We start from the raw sequence: 15,469 nt of genomic DNA on the forward strand, positions 1-15,469 counted from the left end.
CTATCTATCTATGGTTGTCCTTCTGGAAGTTTCTCCCATCTCATCACAGGTTCTCTGGAACTCAGCCAGTGTGACCATTGGGTTCCTTGTCAACTCTCCCACCAAAGCTCTTCTCCCCCAGTTGTTCAATTTAGCTGGGCTTCCAGTTTTAGGAAGAGTCATTTTTGTTCCAAACTTTTTCTATTTAAGAATTATAGAGGCCACTGTGTTCTTGGGAACCTTTAATGATGCAGACATTTTTTGCAACCTCCTCACCTGTATGCCTCAACACAATCCTGTCTGTAAGCACTGTAGGCAATGCATACTTGTATTAATGTGATATTTCAGTTGTTAAGTTTAATACATTTGCAAAAAAAAACCTGTTCTCACATTGTTATTCTGGGGCATTAAGCGCTGCTTGATGATGGAAAAATTAATTTACATGGATTTAACTTAAGTCTGCAACCTAACAAAATGTGAAAAAATGGAAGAGAATATTTTCTGAATGCACCATATTTTATGTATATTATGTTAAAAATACATAATATGATTGATTATTTTAAAGAAAATGTTTGGGTGTTTATTGGATGCAGCACACAGGCAGGTTTTTTACTGATGTATCAGGCACAAATACATTGCATATAGCACATGAACTGTGTTTGAACCTTATTTTTAACACAAAATACACGTAAAGTGTGTTTTTGTTTGTTTTTTATTTTTGAATTAGTAGAAAAATTAACAAATAATTGAATATTGCAATTGACCTTGTTAAACAAATGTAAATAATTTTACATTATAAAAAAGCCACTTAATTAATCTTTTATTTAGCATTATACATTCATCCCATTTGCAATTTGTCTGTGTTAAATAAAAAAAGATCAATTCACCCCCCCACCCCATAAGTAACCACCCTCACCCAAACAAACATTACAGTTTTCATGCCATTTCCAGTTTAGTAGCTCCTTTCTTTGCTTTTGTTTTCTTCCTCCTGAAAATAAATAAAAAATATTATTCTATGAATATAGACAAATTTCCCCCTAGGGACAAATAAAGTTCTATCTATCTATCTATCTATCTATCTATCTATCTATCTATCTATCTATCTATCTATCTATCTATCTATCTATCTATCTATCTATCTATCTATCTATCTATCTATCTATCTATCTACAATGGCAGTTTCTCAACAATCAGCTCCTGAATAATTTCCTATGTAGCCAGGACACGCTGTTGCCACTTGCAACCCTAAGTTGCACTACATGGTTTTTAAAATGGATGGATGGAAATGTTTCCATTTTGAGCAGTACACTATTCTCTTCTAGTATTGCCTCCTATGATATAAATTGACACTTACATATGAAAAGGTGCTAAAATATTTGCAGGATACACAGGGGATGCTAAGGGAAAGAATGGTACCACCATGACTAAGAGCAGGGAAAGGGCCCATGGACACACTTAAAAGCAAGGGATTTAGAGAGCAGTCCTCTGTGCCAATGAGAGTGGGTTGGGCCCACCTATGGGAAGTATACCTTGTCTGTACAGATGGTGTGTAGGAAGTCAGTCCTTAACAAGGGAGATGCCCTCAAGAGGCACCAGGATAGTGAAACTCATCCAGGTTAGTAGGTAGTAACCACTTCAGATGGACCCTGTTTCTTTTTCAGGACAGTAAGAAGCCTCAAAGTTATTATATAGAGTTAGACCATTAAGATCAATGGTTTAGGGGGCCATTGTGACCTTGAGATCACACATTTTTTTTAGATCTGTAACAGCATTTCATTAGAGATTCTGGGGCTTGACCCAGATGAACTCCAGATGAGGTTTAAGCATCACTGCATGACAGGACAATAAATTCTAAAATTAGGACAGTTTACAGATAATGAGGAAGAAGGATTGGAGATAAGATGGAGAGTATTGATTTTTGGTTTAAAATGTTAGTAAACTGGGAAAGTTATCTCCACCTGGTTAACAAGACACACATCTCCATGCAAGGTAGCTGATAGAGCAGAACGGTTTTATTTTTAATTTATTTGTTAATGCCTTCCTGTTTGGTTTACTAAAAGCTATCCATTTTATGAAACATTACATGTTGCAGGTAGCTGGAGTTTGTCCCAGCAGCATCAGATGAAGGCCCCCAAATGGGACAACAGCCTTTAATAACACTATTACCTTTGATAAGTACTAAGTAACCCTAATGGCTGCAACATTGACTCAGATAGCATACTGAAGTGAATCTGCACACACCCAACTTGAATTCCAGGCTTTTTTCTAATTATATAGTACATTTACCTGATCAATGGTTGTATGCAAAGATTAGCTGATGAGGTGTGTTTACAATTCCAGTGACATTTGTTACCCTGACATTACTTCAATTACAGTGCTATGTTTGGCTACTTGTGACTTACCAAATAACAAAATAGGAGATTGCAGCAATAAGTGCAATGATGAACATGCAGCCACCTATAATTCCCACAATTGTTCCTAAAACAAGAAAAAAAAAGAATTCTTCAGGCATTCATCCATCTACTGTACCTGCTTATGTCACAAAAAACTATGTCACAGGGAGTCAAAGCCTAACCCCAACCCAGCACTATATATAGAGCTGGCTCTACTGCTTAGCCAAAATAGGTGACTGCCAAGGGCAACAAATGTTTGGGAGGCAGCGATTTTGTAGACATCACAGATATAATGTACAAAAACATGGATTCAAAACATCATAATGTATAATAATGTATAATGTATGTTTCACAGTGCGCATATATATATATATATATATATATATATATATATATATATATATATATATATATATATATATATATATATATATATATATATATATATATATATATATATATGTTGAAGGACAGCTGGGACTCTTACCCGGCTGGCACACCTTCATAATGGAAGGACCAGGGGAAGGAGCTTGCACAGGCCAATACCTCCCCTGGGATGATACAGGGCAGCCCCCTTGCCAGACTGTGGTACCATGGGGTTGGAGCATGGAACTTCAACACTGCCAGGGCCCATGGAAATGGCTGAGCCTTCCCCAGCAGGGCTGCCACCTTCCCCAGAAGTGTGGCTGGAAGAAGATTGTGGAACACCTGGAGCACTTCCAGATGCTCTATAAAAGGGGCTGCCTCCCTCCATTCAGGGAGCCAGAGTCGTGAGGAAGCAAACAAAGCTTGAGGGGGGAGTGGAGGTGGAAAAGAGAAGAGAAGAAAGTACTGTGTGCTGTGTTGGTGTTTATTGTACTGTGCTTGCTGCTGGGGAGTAAGGAAGAAGCGATTCCCACACAAATAAAAAAGTGTCTTGTGCTTGATATTGTGTCTGTGTCTGGTGTGTTCAGGGTGGCTGGAGTGCCCTTGTGGTCACAATATATTTACATATAAGTTTTGTAATTGCTATTTAGAGCTATATCTAGGGTACCAAAACTGCTAAAGCCAGTACTGAACATACACCAATCAGCCACTAATTAAAACTACTAATAGCTGAAGTGAATAATTTTAATTATCTTGTTACAATAGCACCGGACAAGAGGTTGGATATATTAGGCAGCAAGTGAACAGTCAGTTCTTGAAGGTGATAGGTTGGAAGCAGGATACATGGGCAAGTGTAAGGATCTGAGTGAGTTCCACAAAGGCAGAGTTGTGATGGTGTCTAGACGACCGAGTCAGAGCATCTTCAAAATGGCAGGTCTTGTAGGATTTTCCCTCATTTACTCGTGGAAGACATGGCAGTGGATTCACTATGGAAAGAAAGCAAGCCGATGGAGACAGTGTGATGCTTTTGGCAATGTTCTGCTGGGAAACCCTGGGTCCTGGCATTCATGTGGATGTTACTTTGACATGTACCACCTACCTAAAGGTTGTTGCAGACCACGTACAACCCTTCATGGTAATGGTATTCCCTGATGGCAGTGACCTCTTTCAGCAGAATAATGTGCCCTGCCGCACTGCAAAACTTGTTCAGGAATGGTTTGAGGAATGTGACAAACAGTTCAAGGTGTTGACTTGGCTCCCAAATTCCCCAAATCTCAATCTGATCGAGCATCTGTGGGAAGTGCTGAATAAATAAGTCTGATCCATGGAGGCCTCCCAACATACAGGGCTTAAGGGATCTGCTGGTAACATCTTGATGCCAGATACCACAGAACACCTTCAGTGGTCTTGAGGAGTCCAGACCTTGATGGGTCAGAGCTGTTTTGGTGTCACAAGGGGGCTTTAATGCTGTGGCTGATCAGTGTATGCATGTATGTGTGTGTATAAGTATGTAATATATATAAATTCAGATAATATAACCTTAAGATATTTTTAATGCAATGAGTAACATTTGTATATTATATGCATTCATACATATACAGTGGTGTGAAAAACTATTTGCCCCCTTCCTGATTTCTTATTCTTTTGCATGTTTGTCACACAAAATGTTTCTGATCATCAAACACATTTAACCATTAGTCAAATATAACACAAGTAAACACAAAATGCAGTTTTTAAATGATGGTTTTTATTATTTAGGGAGAAAAAAAATCCAAACCTACATGGCCCTGTGTGAAAAAGTAATTGCCCCCTTGTTAAAAAATAACCTAACTGTGGTGTATCACACCTGAGTTCAATTTCCGTAGCCACCCCCAGGCCTGATTACTGCCACACCTGTTTCAATCAAGAAATCACTTAAATAGGAGCTGCCTGACACAGAGAAGTAGACCAAAAGCACCTCAAAAGCTAGACATCATGCCAAGATCCAAAGAAATTCAGGAACAAATGAGAACAGAAGTAATTGAGATCTATCAGTATGGTAAAGGTTATAAAGCCATTTCTAAAGCTTTGGGACTCCAGCGAACCACAGTGAGAGCCATTATCCACAAATGGCAAAAACATGGAACAGTGGTGAACCTTCCCAGGAGTGGCCGGCCGACCAAAATTACCCCAAGAGCACAGAGACGACTCATCCGAGAGGTCACAAAAGACCCCAGGACAATGTCTAAAGAACTGCAGGCCTCACTTGCCTCAATTAAGGTCAGTGTTCACGACTCCACCATAAGAAAGAGACTGGGCAAAAACGGCCTGCATGGCAGATGTCCAAGACGTAAACCACTGTTAAGCAAAAAGAACATTAGGGCTCGTCTCAATTTTGCTAAGAAACATCTCAATGATTGCCAAGACTTTTGGGAAAATACCTTGTGGACTGATGAGTCAAAAGTTGAACTTTTTGGAAGGCAAATGTCCCGTTACATCTGGCGTAAAAGGAACATAGCATTTCAGAAAAAGAACATCATACCAACACTAAAATATGGTGGTGGTAGTGTGATGGTCTGGGGTTGTTTTGCTGCTTCAGGACCTGGAAGGCTTGCTGTGATAGATGGAACCATGAATTCTACTGTCTACCAAAAAATCCTGAAGGAGAATGTCCGGCCATCTGTTTGTCAACTCAAGCTGAAGCGATCTTGGCTGCTGCAACAGGACAATGACCCAAAACACACCAGCAAATCCACCTCTGAATGGCTGAAGAAAAACAAAATGAAGACTTTGGAGTGGCCTAGTCAAAGTCCTGACCTGAATCCAATTGAGATGCTATGGCATGACCTTAAAAAGGCAGTTCATGCTAGAAAACCCTCAAATAAAGCTGAATTACAACAATTTTGCAAAGATGAGTGGGCCAAAATTCCTCCAGAGCGCTGTAAAAGACTCATTGCAAGTTATCGCAAACGCTTGATTGCAGTTATTGCTGCTAAGGGTGGCCCAACCAGTTATTAGGGTTAGGGGGCAATTACTTTTTCACACAGGGCCATGTAGGTTTGGATTTTTTTTTCTCCCTAAATAATGAAAACCACCATTTACAAACTGCATTTTGTGTTTACTTGTGTTATATTTGACTAATGGTTAAATGTGTTTGATGATCAGAAACATTTTGTGTGACAAACATGCAAAAGAATAAGAAATCAGGAAGGGGGCAAATAGTTTTTCACACCACTGTATAGTGCTAGTTTTTAACAATCTTGATTTTCTTTCCCAGCCCACCTCTTATCTTATCCTTGCCTCCTACGATGTTTTACCTTCATCTGTTGAGGTACCATCTGGTTCTTCTTCTTGATTTGATCCCCCTGAACCCATTCTTCCAGAACTTGCTGTAAAAATAAATTAAAATGGATTTTATCAATGCATAGGAAGGAAGTACAAATTTTGAATAGACAGAGTAATCTGAGCGCCCTGTACTTATGTTAGACTTGCACATATTAAAGACAAAGCTCACACATTGCCTCCTGAACTTTAGTCCTGGATTCCCAGAATGTCTTCCTCATAGTGAAACCTTTACGTCTTCTTTTTTAATAGAAAAACCAATAAAACATTTGCATTCTATGACAAAACTATTAATGAGCTACATTGTCAGATTTTGGTAGATTGCCAGGTTGAGGCCATTATTGACTTCATTAAACTTAATACACCCTTAGATCTTCTGTCAGTTTGCAACAACACTTGCTGTTGTGTTATTTGGTTGTTGAAGACATGTGCTAAGCCATTTAACCAAACGCAGGAAATGGTAACAAATTATTTTATCTCGCTAAGCAGAGATATGATTTCTGTAAACTAACAAAAAATAAATAAAGGTCAGCACTAATCTTAATCAACATTCAAGTCTGATGGCTATTTTCAAGGTTATTGTTTCAAGCCTTTGGTTTACATGTAACTAGTGGTAACTAACAAAATGACTCCATTAAATGGGCACCAAGCTTAAATTGTTCTGTATGAGAATTATTGAATTATTGTTTGCATTTGAATGTGGGATTAGCTAACTCATGGTCAGAGGGTGAGTCCATTTCCTTTATGCTATTGAGATAACATTAGGACAGGAAAATGAGGTCAATGCTGCAGTACATTTATTTTTTTATGAGTAGGCCTATTGAGCCTGCAATCAAGATTACCTGTTCTGAAACAGTAAGCCAGCAGCTTTACTACTGTCTCTGAGTGGTAAATTATTAACAGGGTGATTACCACGCCTTAGTCAGGTAAGGAACTTAAAGAGGAAAAATAAAATGTGTTAAATAAAAAGCATGGCAGGTGACAGAGACTATTTCCATTAACTGTCTCCCCATTCTAACAGTTTACCACATGTTCTAGTTAATGACAAGTTATATACTGAGGCATGGCTGCTCTCAGATAAGGCTGATGCAGTGTTGCTGTTAGCTTTATTGCCTCACAGTTGTAGAATCCTTACTTGGCCACTGTCTGTGTGGAGGCTGCATGTCCAAACCGCATGTTTGTGTTTACTTTGTTTTTCTTGCACCTTTAAGACGTTTCTTGTCAACTAGTGAAGTTAAATTGGCTTAGTGTGGTTGTGTGCAGAAACATGCTCTGCAATGGACTGCTACCTCATCCAAAGTTCACTCTTTCCTGGAATATGTTCCAGCCCACATCCCTGAATTGAATCAAGCTTGTTTGAAATGAATGGTTAGATGAACTGAACCATCAGCATGGGTTCAGAAGAGGGGGGTCATGTTTTATTGACATGCTGGAATTCTAGGAGGAAGCAATCAAAAGTTATGATCAAAGTGGAGCATATGAAATTATTTATCTTGATTTTCAGTAAGCATAAGGCGCCACATAAAAGGTTGAGCATCAAACTAAAAGGAGTTGGAGTTCAGAGTGTTGTTTATAGACAAGTGCGAAATTGACTCAGACACAGGAAGCAGAGGGTTATGGTGCAAGGAACCTAATCAGATTTGGCTGAAGTTAAGAGTGGTATTTCCCATGGGACAGTGCTAGGCCTGCTGCTGTTTTTAACAGATTAATGATTTGGATTAGATTATAAATACCAAGTTGGTTAAATTTGCAGATGATACCAAGCTTGGTGGACTGGCTTATAATCTTGATTCCACTGAATAGTTACAGAGGGACAGCATACAGGCTTGAGTAGATTTGTGGCAGATGAAATTTAACGTAACTAAATGTAAAATATTACATGTAGGAAGTAAAAATGGTAGGTTCGAATACACAATGGAAGGTCTGAAAACTGAAATTACATCTTATGGGAAGGATTTAGGAGTTATACTGGACTCTACACTCTCAACTGCCAGACAGTGTTCAGAAGCCATTAAGAAGGCTAACAGAATGTTAGGTTATGTGGCATGATGTGTAGAGTACATGTCCAAGGTTATGCTGAAGCCTTAAAACACATTGGTGAGGCCTCTTCTGGAGTACTGGACACAGTAGTGTTGGGAAAAGTCCAGAAAAGAGTGACAAGGCTGAGTCTAGGGTTACAGGAGATGAAATGTGAGGAAAGATTAAAAGAGCTGAGCCTTTTCAGTTTAAGAAAAATAAAATTAAGAGGAAAGGAGGAGGTTGGGAGCATGCACTGATACAGCACATTGCTGCTCCCACCACATAACGAGAGGAGACATGAGTGTTTAAAATTATGAAGGGAATTACTTTAAAATTAATTCAGGAAAATCATGGGACACAGTTGGAAACTTGTTAAGGGTATATTTAGCACAAACATTAAGGAAGTTTTTCTTTACACAGAGAACCATAGACACATAGAATAAACTACCAAGTGGTATGGTAGACAGTAGGATTTTAAGGACTTTCAAAACTCAACTTGATGTTATTTTAGGAGAATTAAGTAGCTCAGACACAGCTGGCAAGCTTTGATGGACTGAATGGCCTGTTCTTGTCTAGATCGTTCTTTTTTTAATGAATTTATTAAAAGCAAGTTAACATTCCATACAAACAAGTCAATCTTGGATTGTTCTAATGTTCTAGATGTATGTCATTGCAATATCCGTCTATCTATCCTTCGGTTTTCAGGATTTGTTCATTCTTGGTCAAGGTAAAGACGGTCTTAATTCATGCATAAGATATTAGCAATCTGACAGCACACTCACACATTTCCACACTCACTCACTCACACTTGGCCAGTGTAATACTAGCAATCAACTTAGTAGCAGGTGCCCTGACTGTGATGTGGGGTAAAATGGGAAGCAGTGGTAGAACATGTATACTTCATGAAGAACACCCCAAAAAATAAACAGTCGATAAGCTCTGTAAAGGAGCCACACTATTTGCTGTTGCACCCAACCATCTATCCATATATAAAATGCTTAGGTCTGTCTATCATGTTGTTACTTATGCACTACTGGGGTTAGCACCTTGATCTTGGTCTTAATCAAAAGGGTATTACCAGAAATGTTCTGGAAACTCAAAAAATTTGAGGTAACATCAACCTCAGCAATGTGACCTGTGCTCATGGGTTTATTACAGCATAGTCATTGTAAAGGCAAATGACATGGCGGAAAGAAAAAGAAGAACAGCAACATCTGCTGAGCATCAAACAGATGCAAAAGCCACTTCAGTGATGACAAATGAAAAACAATAGATAGATAGATAGATAGATAGATAGATAGATAGATAGATAGATAGATAGATAGATAGATAGATAGATAGATAGATAGATAGATAGATAGATAGATAGATAGATAGATAGATAGATAGATAGATACTTTATTAATCCCAATGGGAATATATATAATAAGAAGACATTAAGACATTGAGGCATATAGGCAGCAAGAAGTAATCCTGAATATGGGCCAATTCACCAGCAGGCAAACACAATGCATGTAAGATCAAGACCAGAAGAAGCAGGGACCCTACCCTACAAGCCCATCTATTGATAATCTCCCAGGACACTGTTCATGTATACTGAGAATTCATAATGAAATATACAATAAGTATTGTGTTTATTGCTCATTGAACTTTAAACTTCATTAAATGTAAAGACATGCAAGACAAAGTCCAGAATACAGGAATGCCCCATACACAGAAATGCATGGCGACAATCAAGGAGATTGTCAAACAGCCTACAATGGCAACCATATGAAAGTATTGTTTTCACATCCTTACATTGATAACTATTTAGAAAACATAGCAAGTGTTAACAGCTCCTTATCTTCAACTTGATTTTTATTTGCATTTTATTTTGGCACAATAAGTTTGTGTGTTTCATGAGTACAATATACAGTAACATACAACACAATTATAACATTCTTAAACTTATTGAAGCCTTATCAGGATTCTGGTGGTCGAGTCCAGTAGCAGCGGAGATAAGGTAGGAACCCGCCTTGGACATGGTGCCACTCCATCACAGGGGCCATTCACTCACAAACCTGGACTCTCAAAGAGCCAATTTAGTATCACCAATGAACCTGTCATGTATATCTCACAAAATGAAAGAGTCAAAACTCGAGTACCCAGAAAAACACCCACACAGACATAAACATGCAAATTCAACACAGTAACTGAATGTGCCATTCAAACAAAGAACAATGGACCTGTGAGGCAGCAGCACCATACCACCACACTGCTCTGAAAATTCAATTATTTATTATAATAAAGATACATGAGATACTGTTTATTGGATTAAGGGTGTATGATGGATTGTTGAAAACAAGGTAATTCCGCGAAAACTATTTATTATTCTTGAATTTTAAGCTGCTTCTTAATGGAAGTGCATCTTTTCCAGGGCACGTTTACTTCTGGGATAGTTTCCAGCTCTCCACATATCTCATATGGGTTTGAAAATGCATTCATGGAAAGATGGATATCATATATCACACTGATCTGACTTTATGTAGTTTGTTGAACACATATACATTTTGTATGACATGAGCCAACAAGGGATTCCCAGCCTTTAGGAGTTGACTAATGTTTCTAGGGATTAGAGAAATGCATTTCAAAGGAGGATTGGTTATGCCATAAAAGCATGCCCAAAATCAGGCAGCCATCAACAAGGTGGAATCATCTCCATTGCTCTTTATACTCCTTATTATGAGCCTGTGTGCCAGTGGAAACATAAAAGACACATCCTTTAACAAGAAAAACTCAGTTAGAATGAGGGTTGGATTTGAAATGTAGATAGCTGAATTGTTCACCTTTGTGACCTAACATTTCCATTCCAAGAAACATACTGTACTATCTGCACATAGTGTACATTGAAAAGAATGTTGCAAAGGTTCAAAGGTTGAGAACACCAGAAATAACGTACTGTGTGTGTTTTCATGTTGTGACTGATATTTCATAAAAGGCTTAGGCACTTTAATTCTATTAATTTAAATTCTGGAATGTCCTCAGTTAGTTAATTTATGATAATGTTACAAAAACACTCAGGAGAGTTATAGATAAAGTATGTGTGCTTTTGCAGGACTGACTTCAGCACAGCTGTCATCGTAGGTGAACACCCACCCAACAGAACATTGGGTGTTTTTCACATCTACTCTTCCAACTATAGGCAAATGTTCTAAGGAACTATATTTTTAACTTTTGCCATGAAGTTACTCCTGCTAATGTTTATATAAAGGTATCCCATCTGGGGTATATGCTGCTTGAAGGTCCCTCCATTCACCTGCTACAATGTGTACATATATATTTATATACCTGTAAGTATGTAGAGTATAGACGGTTTTCTCCCACAGTCTAAAGACATGCAGGTTAGGTGGATTGGTGATCCTAAAATTGTCCCTAGTGTGTGTATGTGTTGTGTGTGCCCTGAGGTGGGCTGGCGCCCTGCCCGGGATTCGTTCCTGCCTTGCACCCTGTGTTGGCTGGGATTGGCTCCAGCAGACCCCCGTGATCCTGTGTTAGGATATACAGTTAGGTCCATAAATATTTGGACAGAGACAACTTTTTTCTAATTTTGGTTCTGTACATTACCACAATGAATTTTAAATGAAACAACTCAGATGCAGTTGAAGTGCAGACTTTCAGCTTTAATTCAGTGGGGAGAACAAAACGATTGCATAAAAATGTGAGGCAAGTAAAGCATTTTTTTAACACAATCCCTTCATTTCAGGGGCTCAAAAGTAATTGGACAAATTAAATAACTGGAAATAAAATGTTCATTTCTAATACTTGGTTGAAAACCCTTTGCTGGCAATGACAGCCTAAAGTCTTGATCTCATGGACGTCACCAGATGCTGGGTTTCCTCCTTTTTAATGCTCTGCCAGGCCTTTACTGCAGCGGCTTTCAGTTGCTGTTTGTTTGTGGGCCTTTCTGTCCAAAGTTAAGTCTTCAACAAGTGAAATGCATGCTCAATTGGGTTAAGATCAGGTGACTGACTTGGCCATTCAAGAATTTTCCACTTCTTTGCTTTAATAAACTCCAGGGTTACTTTGGCTGTATGTTTTGGGTCATTGTCCATCTGTATCATGAAATGCTGCCCAATCAATTTGATTGCATTTAGCTGGATTTGAGCAGACAGTATGTCTCTGAACACCTCAGAATTCATTCAGCTGCTTCTGTCCTGTGTCACATCATCAATAAACACTAGTTTAATTTCTAACATCTGGCGCCGCCGTGAGTGGCAGCCTTTTCAGCAGCTCCGTGTATGACTGTATATGTATGTGTACTTTTCTACTTTTATTTTTCTATTTTTATTTATTGATCACTCCTATTACTTTATTTTATGTGGATTCGTTCCCTGGACACACTTTATTGTGAATTTCCCATTGGGATTAATAAAGTATCTCTCTGTATCTCTCTCTCTCTCTCTCTCTCTCTCTCTCTCTCTCTCTCTCTCTCTCTCTCTCTCTCTATCTATCTATCTATCTATCTATCTATCTTGTCCCAGTGCCACTGGCAGCCATGCACGCCCAAGCCATCACACTGCCTCCACCGTGTTTTACAGATGATGTCGTATGCTTTGGATAATGAGCTGTTCCACGCCTTCTCCATACTTTTTTCTTGCCATCATTCTGGTAGAGGTTGATCTTGGTTTCATCTGTCCAAAGAATGTTTTTCCAGAACTGTGCTGGCTTTTTTAGATGTTCTTTAGCAAAGTCCAATCTAGCCTTTCTATTCTTGAGGCTTATGAGCGGCTTGCACCTTGCAGTGCACCCTCTGTATTTACTTTCATGCAGTCTTCTCTTTATGCTAGACTTGGATATCAATACGCTTACCCCCTGGAGAGTGTTGTTCACTTGGTTGGCTGTTGTGAAGGGGTTTCTCTTCACCATGGAAATGATTCTACGATCATCCACCACTGTTGTCTCCCATGGACGTCCAGGTCTTTTTGCGTTGCTGAGTTCACCAGTGCTTGCTTTCTTTCTCAGGATGTACCAAACTGTAGCTTTTGCCACTCGTAATATTGTAGCAATTTCTCGGATAGGTTTTTTCTGTTTTCGCAGCTTAAGGATGGCTTCTTTAACCTGTATTGAGAGCTCCTTTGACCGCATGTTGTCTGTTCACAGCAAAATCTTCCACATGCAAGCACCACACCTCAAATCAACTCCAGGCCTTTTATCTGCTTAATTGATAATGACATAACAACGGACTTGCCCACACCTGAACATGAAATAGCCTTTGAGTCAATTGTCCAATTACTTTTGAGCCCCTGAAATGAAGGCATTGTGTTAAAAAATGCTTTAGTTGCCTCACATTTTTATGCAATCGTTTTGTTCACCCCACTGAATTAAAGCTGAAAATCTGTACTTCAACTGAATCTGAGTTGTTTCATTTAAAATTCATTGTGGTAATGTACAGAACCAAAATTAGGAAAAAGTTGTCTCTGTCCAAATATTTATGGACCTAACTGTAGCAGGTTGGATAATGACTGGATGGATGGATAGTCAAATCCTACCATGCTTTGATCAGGCAAACACCCTAATAATAAAAGAATTACAATAGGATTAGTGTAGATCTAACAGCATGTAAATGCCTCCTTAGCCACTATGTCCATATCTACTTGCTATAATAACCTACACTTGTGGGGATGTGTAAATCCTCCTGAAAACCTGTCATTAAGCTGAAATTTGGGAGGATGTCCAGACCTTGTCTGCCAAGGTACATAGTCTAGGCTTAACCAACATAGCCATGGGAAGCCTTTTTGACACAGAGAGCATCTGGTCTGTTTACTGTTCTTGCTCCACTTCCTTAATCAGAGTTTTGGAGGGATGTCCAGTCTCCGGACATCATCAGGTACAAGGTAAATAGTCATAAATAAAAGCTTGCCTTCTCTCTCACATTCACTCTCATTCAGAAGTGTATTATAGTTGTCCACTTAAACTCTGAGCTTAAACTCTTAGGCAGATGGCGGCCATTTAAATAACAACTTGAGGATCCCACTTTGTATGATTACTATCAGAATCCTCATTGAATATCCAGAGTATGAAAAGTACACAGTGGATTCAGAAAGTATTCAGTCCCCTTCACTTTCTGCATATTTTATTGTGTTGCAGATTTCATTTTAAATGGGTAAGTTTGCCATTTATGCTCATCTTATCTACACTCAATAACCTATAATGAAAAGGTGAAAACATGTTTTCAGGAAGTTTAACGAATTTATTAAAAAAATCAAAACCTGACATTTCTCATTTATGTAAGTATTCAAACCAGTTGGTGTGACACTCCATCCATCTGACTGTCCTTCTCGCCCTTCTAACCACCATGGGAAGCAGAGCATTCAGCTGTTCTCCCAAGCTCTGGAACTCACTACCTACTGAGCTTCGATATATCAAAATCATTTTCAACCTTCAAATGTAAACTTAAAACCCATCTGTTTAAAATGGCTTTTTCTGTATGATTACAGTGGCTTTGTTTGGTTTTAATTTTTATATTTTCTGATGTTTTTAGTTGTTTATAATGTGCTATTTATTTATTTATTGTTTGTTCGGTGTCCTTGAGTTCTTAGGAAGGCGCCTTGTATAAATAAAATGTATTATTATTACACTCCAACTTGTGCTCGGGTGCATCCTGTTTGATTTAATTGTCCTTGAAAATGTCTAAAACCTGATGGCAGACCACATACGGCAAAGTGAATTGATTGGACATAATTTAGAGAGACACACACCTGTGTATATGAGGTCCCACAATTCACACTGCATTTCAGAACAAAAACAAGGCCATGAAGTTCAAGCTCTTCATGATCAAATTATAGTGAAACAAAGATCAGGTCAAATTTATAAATCCATTGGTTAATCTTTGGGTGTTCATAGTGGCAAGTGTCCTCAATAATTGTGAAATGGAAGAGGTTTGGAACTATCAAGACTCTCCCTAGAGTTGGTCATCAAGCCAAATTGAGTAATCGGGCAAGAAGGGCCTTGGTCTGACAGGTGACCAAGAAACCAACTCTAATAGAGCTTCAGAAGTCCTCTACCGAGACGGGAGAACCTGTTGGAAGAACGACCATCTCAACAGAACTCCATCAATCAGGCATTTGTGGTAGAGCAGCTAAACAGAAGCAACTCTTGAGTAAAAAAAGTCGTATGACATTTTAAAGGACTCACTCATATAAAGAGACAAAAATTGAACTCTTAGGGCAGAACTTCAAGCACTGCATCTGATGAAGATCAGACACTGCTCTTCACCTACCTAACAGCATCCCTAGTGTGAAGTATGGTGGTGGCAGCATTATGCTATGGAGCTGCTTCTCATAAGCAGGGACAGGCTGACTGGTCAGAATTGAAGGAATTCAGCCCAATACAAAGAAAAGCTGCTTCAGGGT

General features: G+C 38.8%; 1 protein-coding gene across 1 annotated transcript in view; it reads right to left on the reverse strand.

The window, feature by feature from the left end:
* Positions 1–659: 659 nt before the first annotated feature.
* The window catches only part of wu:fb59d01 (uncharacterized protein LOC322379 homolog), a 61,512-nt gene continuing 46,702 nt past the window's right edge, over positions 660–15,469 (reverse strand). Inside the window, exons 6-8 of the mRNA XM_051929492.1 lie at positions 6,035–6,106; positions 2,382–2,457; positions 660–967 (exon numbers count right to left, since the gene is read on the reverse strand). Of these exons, the coding sequence (XP_051785452.1) occupies positions 916–967; positions 2,382–2,457; positions 6,035–6,106 (200 nt within the window). The 3' untranslated portion in view covers positions 660–915. The remainder of the gene's footprint in view (positions 968–2,381; positions 2,458–6,034; positions 6,107–15,469) is intronic.

Source organism: Erpetoichthys calabaricus, chromosome 7 (assembly GCF_900747795.2).
Source record: "Erpetoichthys calabaricus chromosome 7, fErpCal1.3, whole genome shotgun sequence".
Taxonomy (NCBI): domain Eukaryota; kingdom Metazoa; phylum Chordata; class Cladistia; order Polypteriformes; family Polypteridae; genus Erpetoichthys; species Erpetoichthys calabaricus.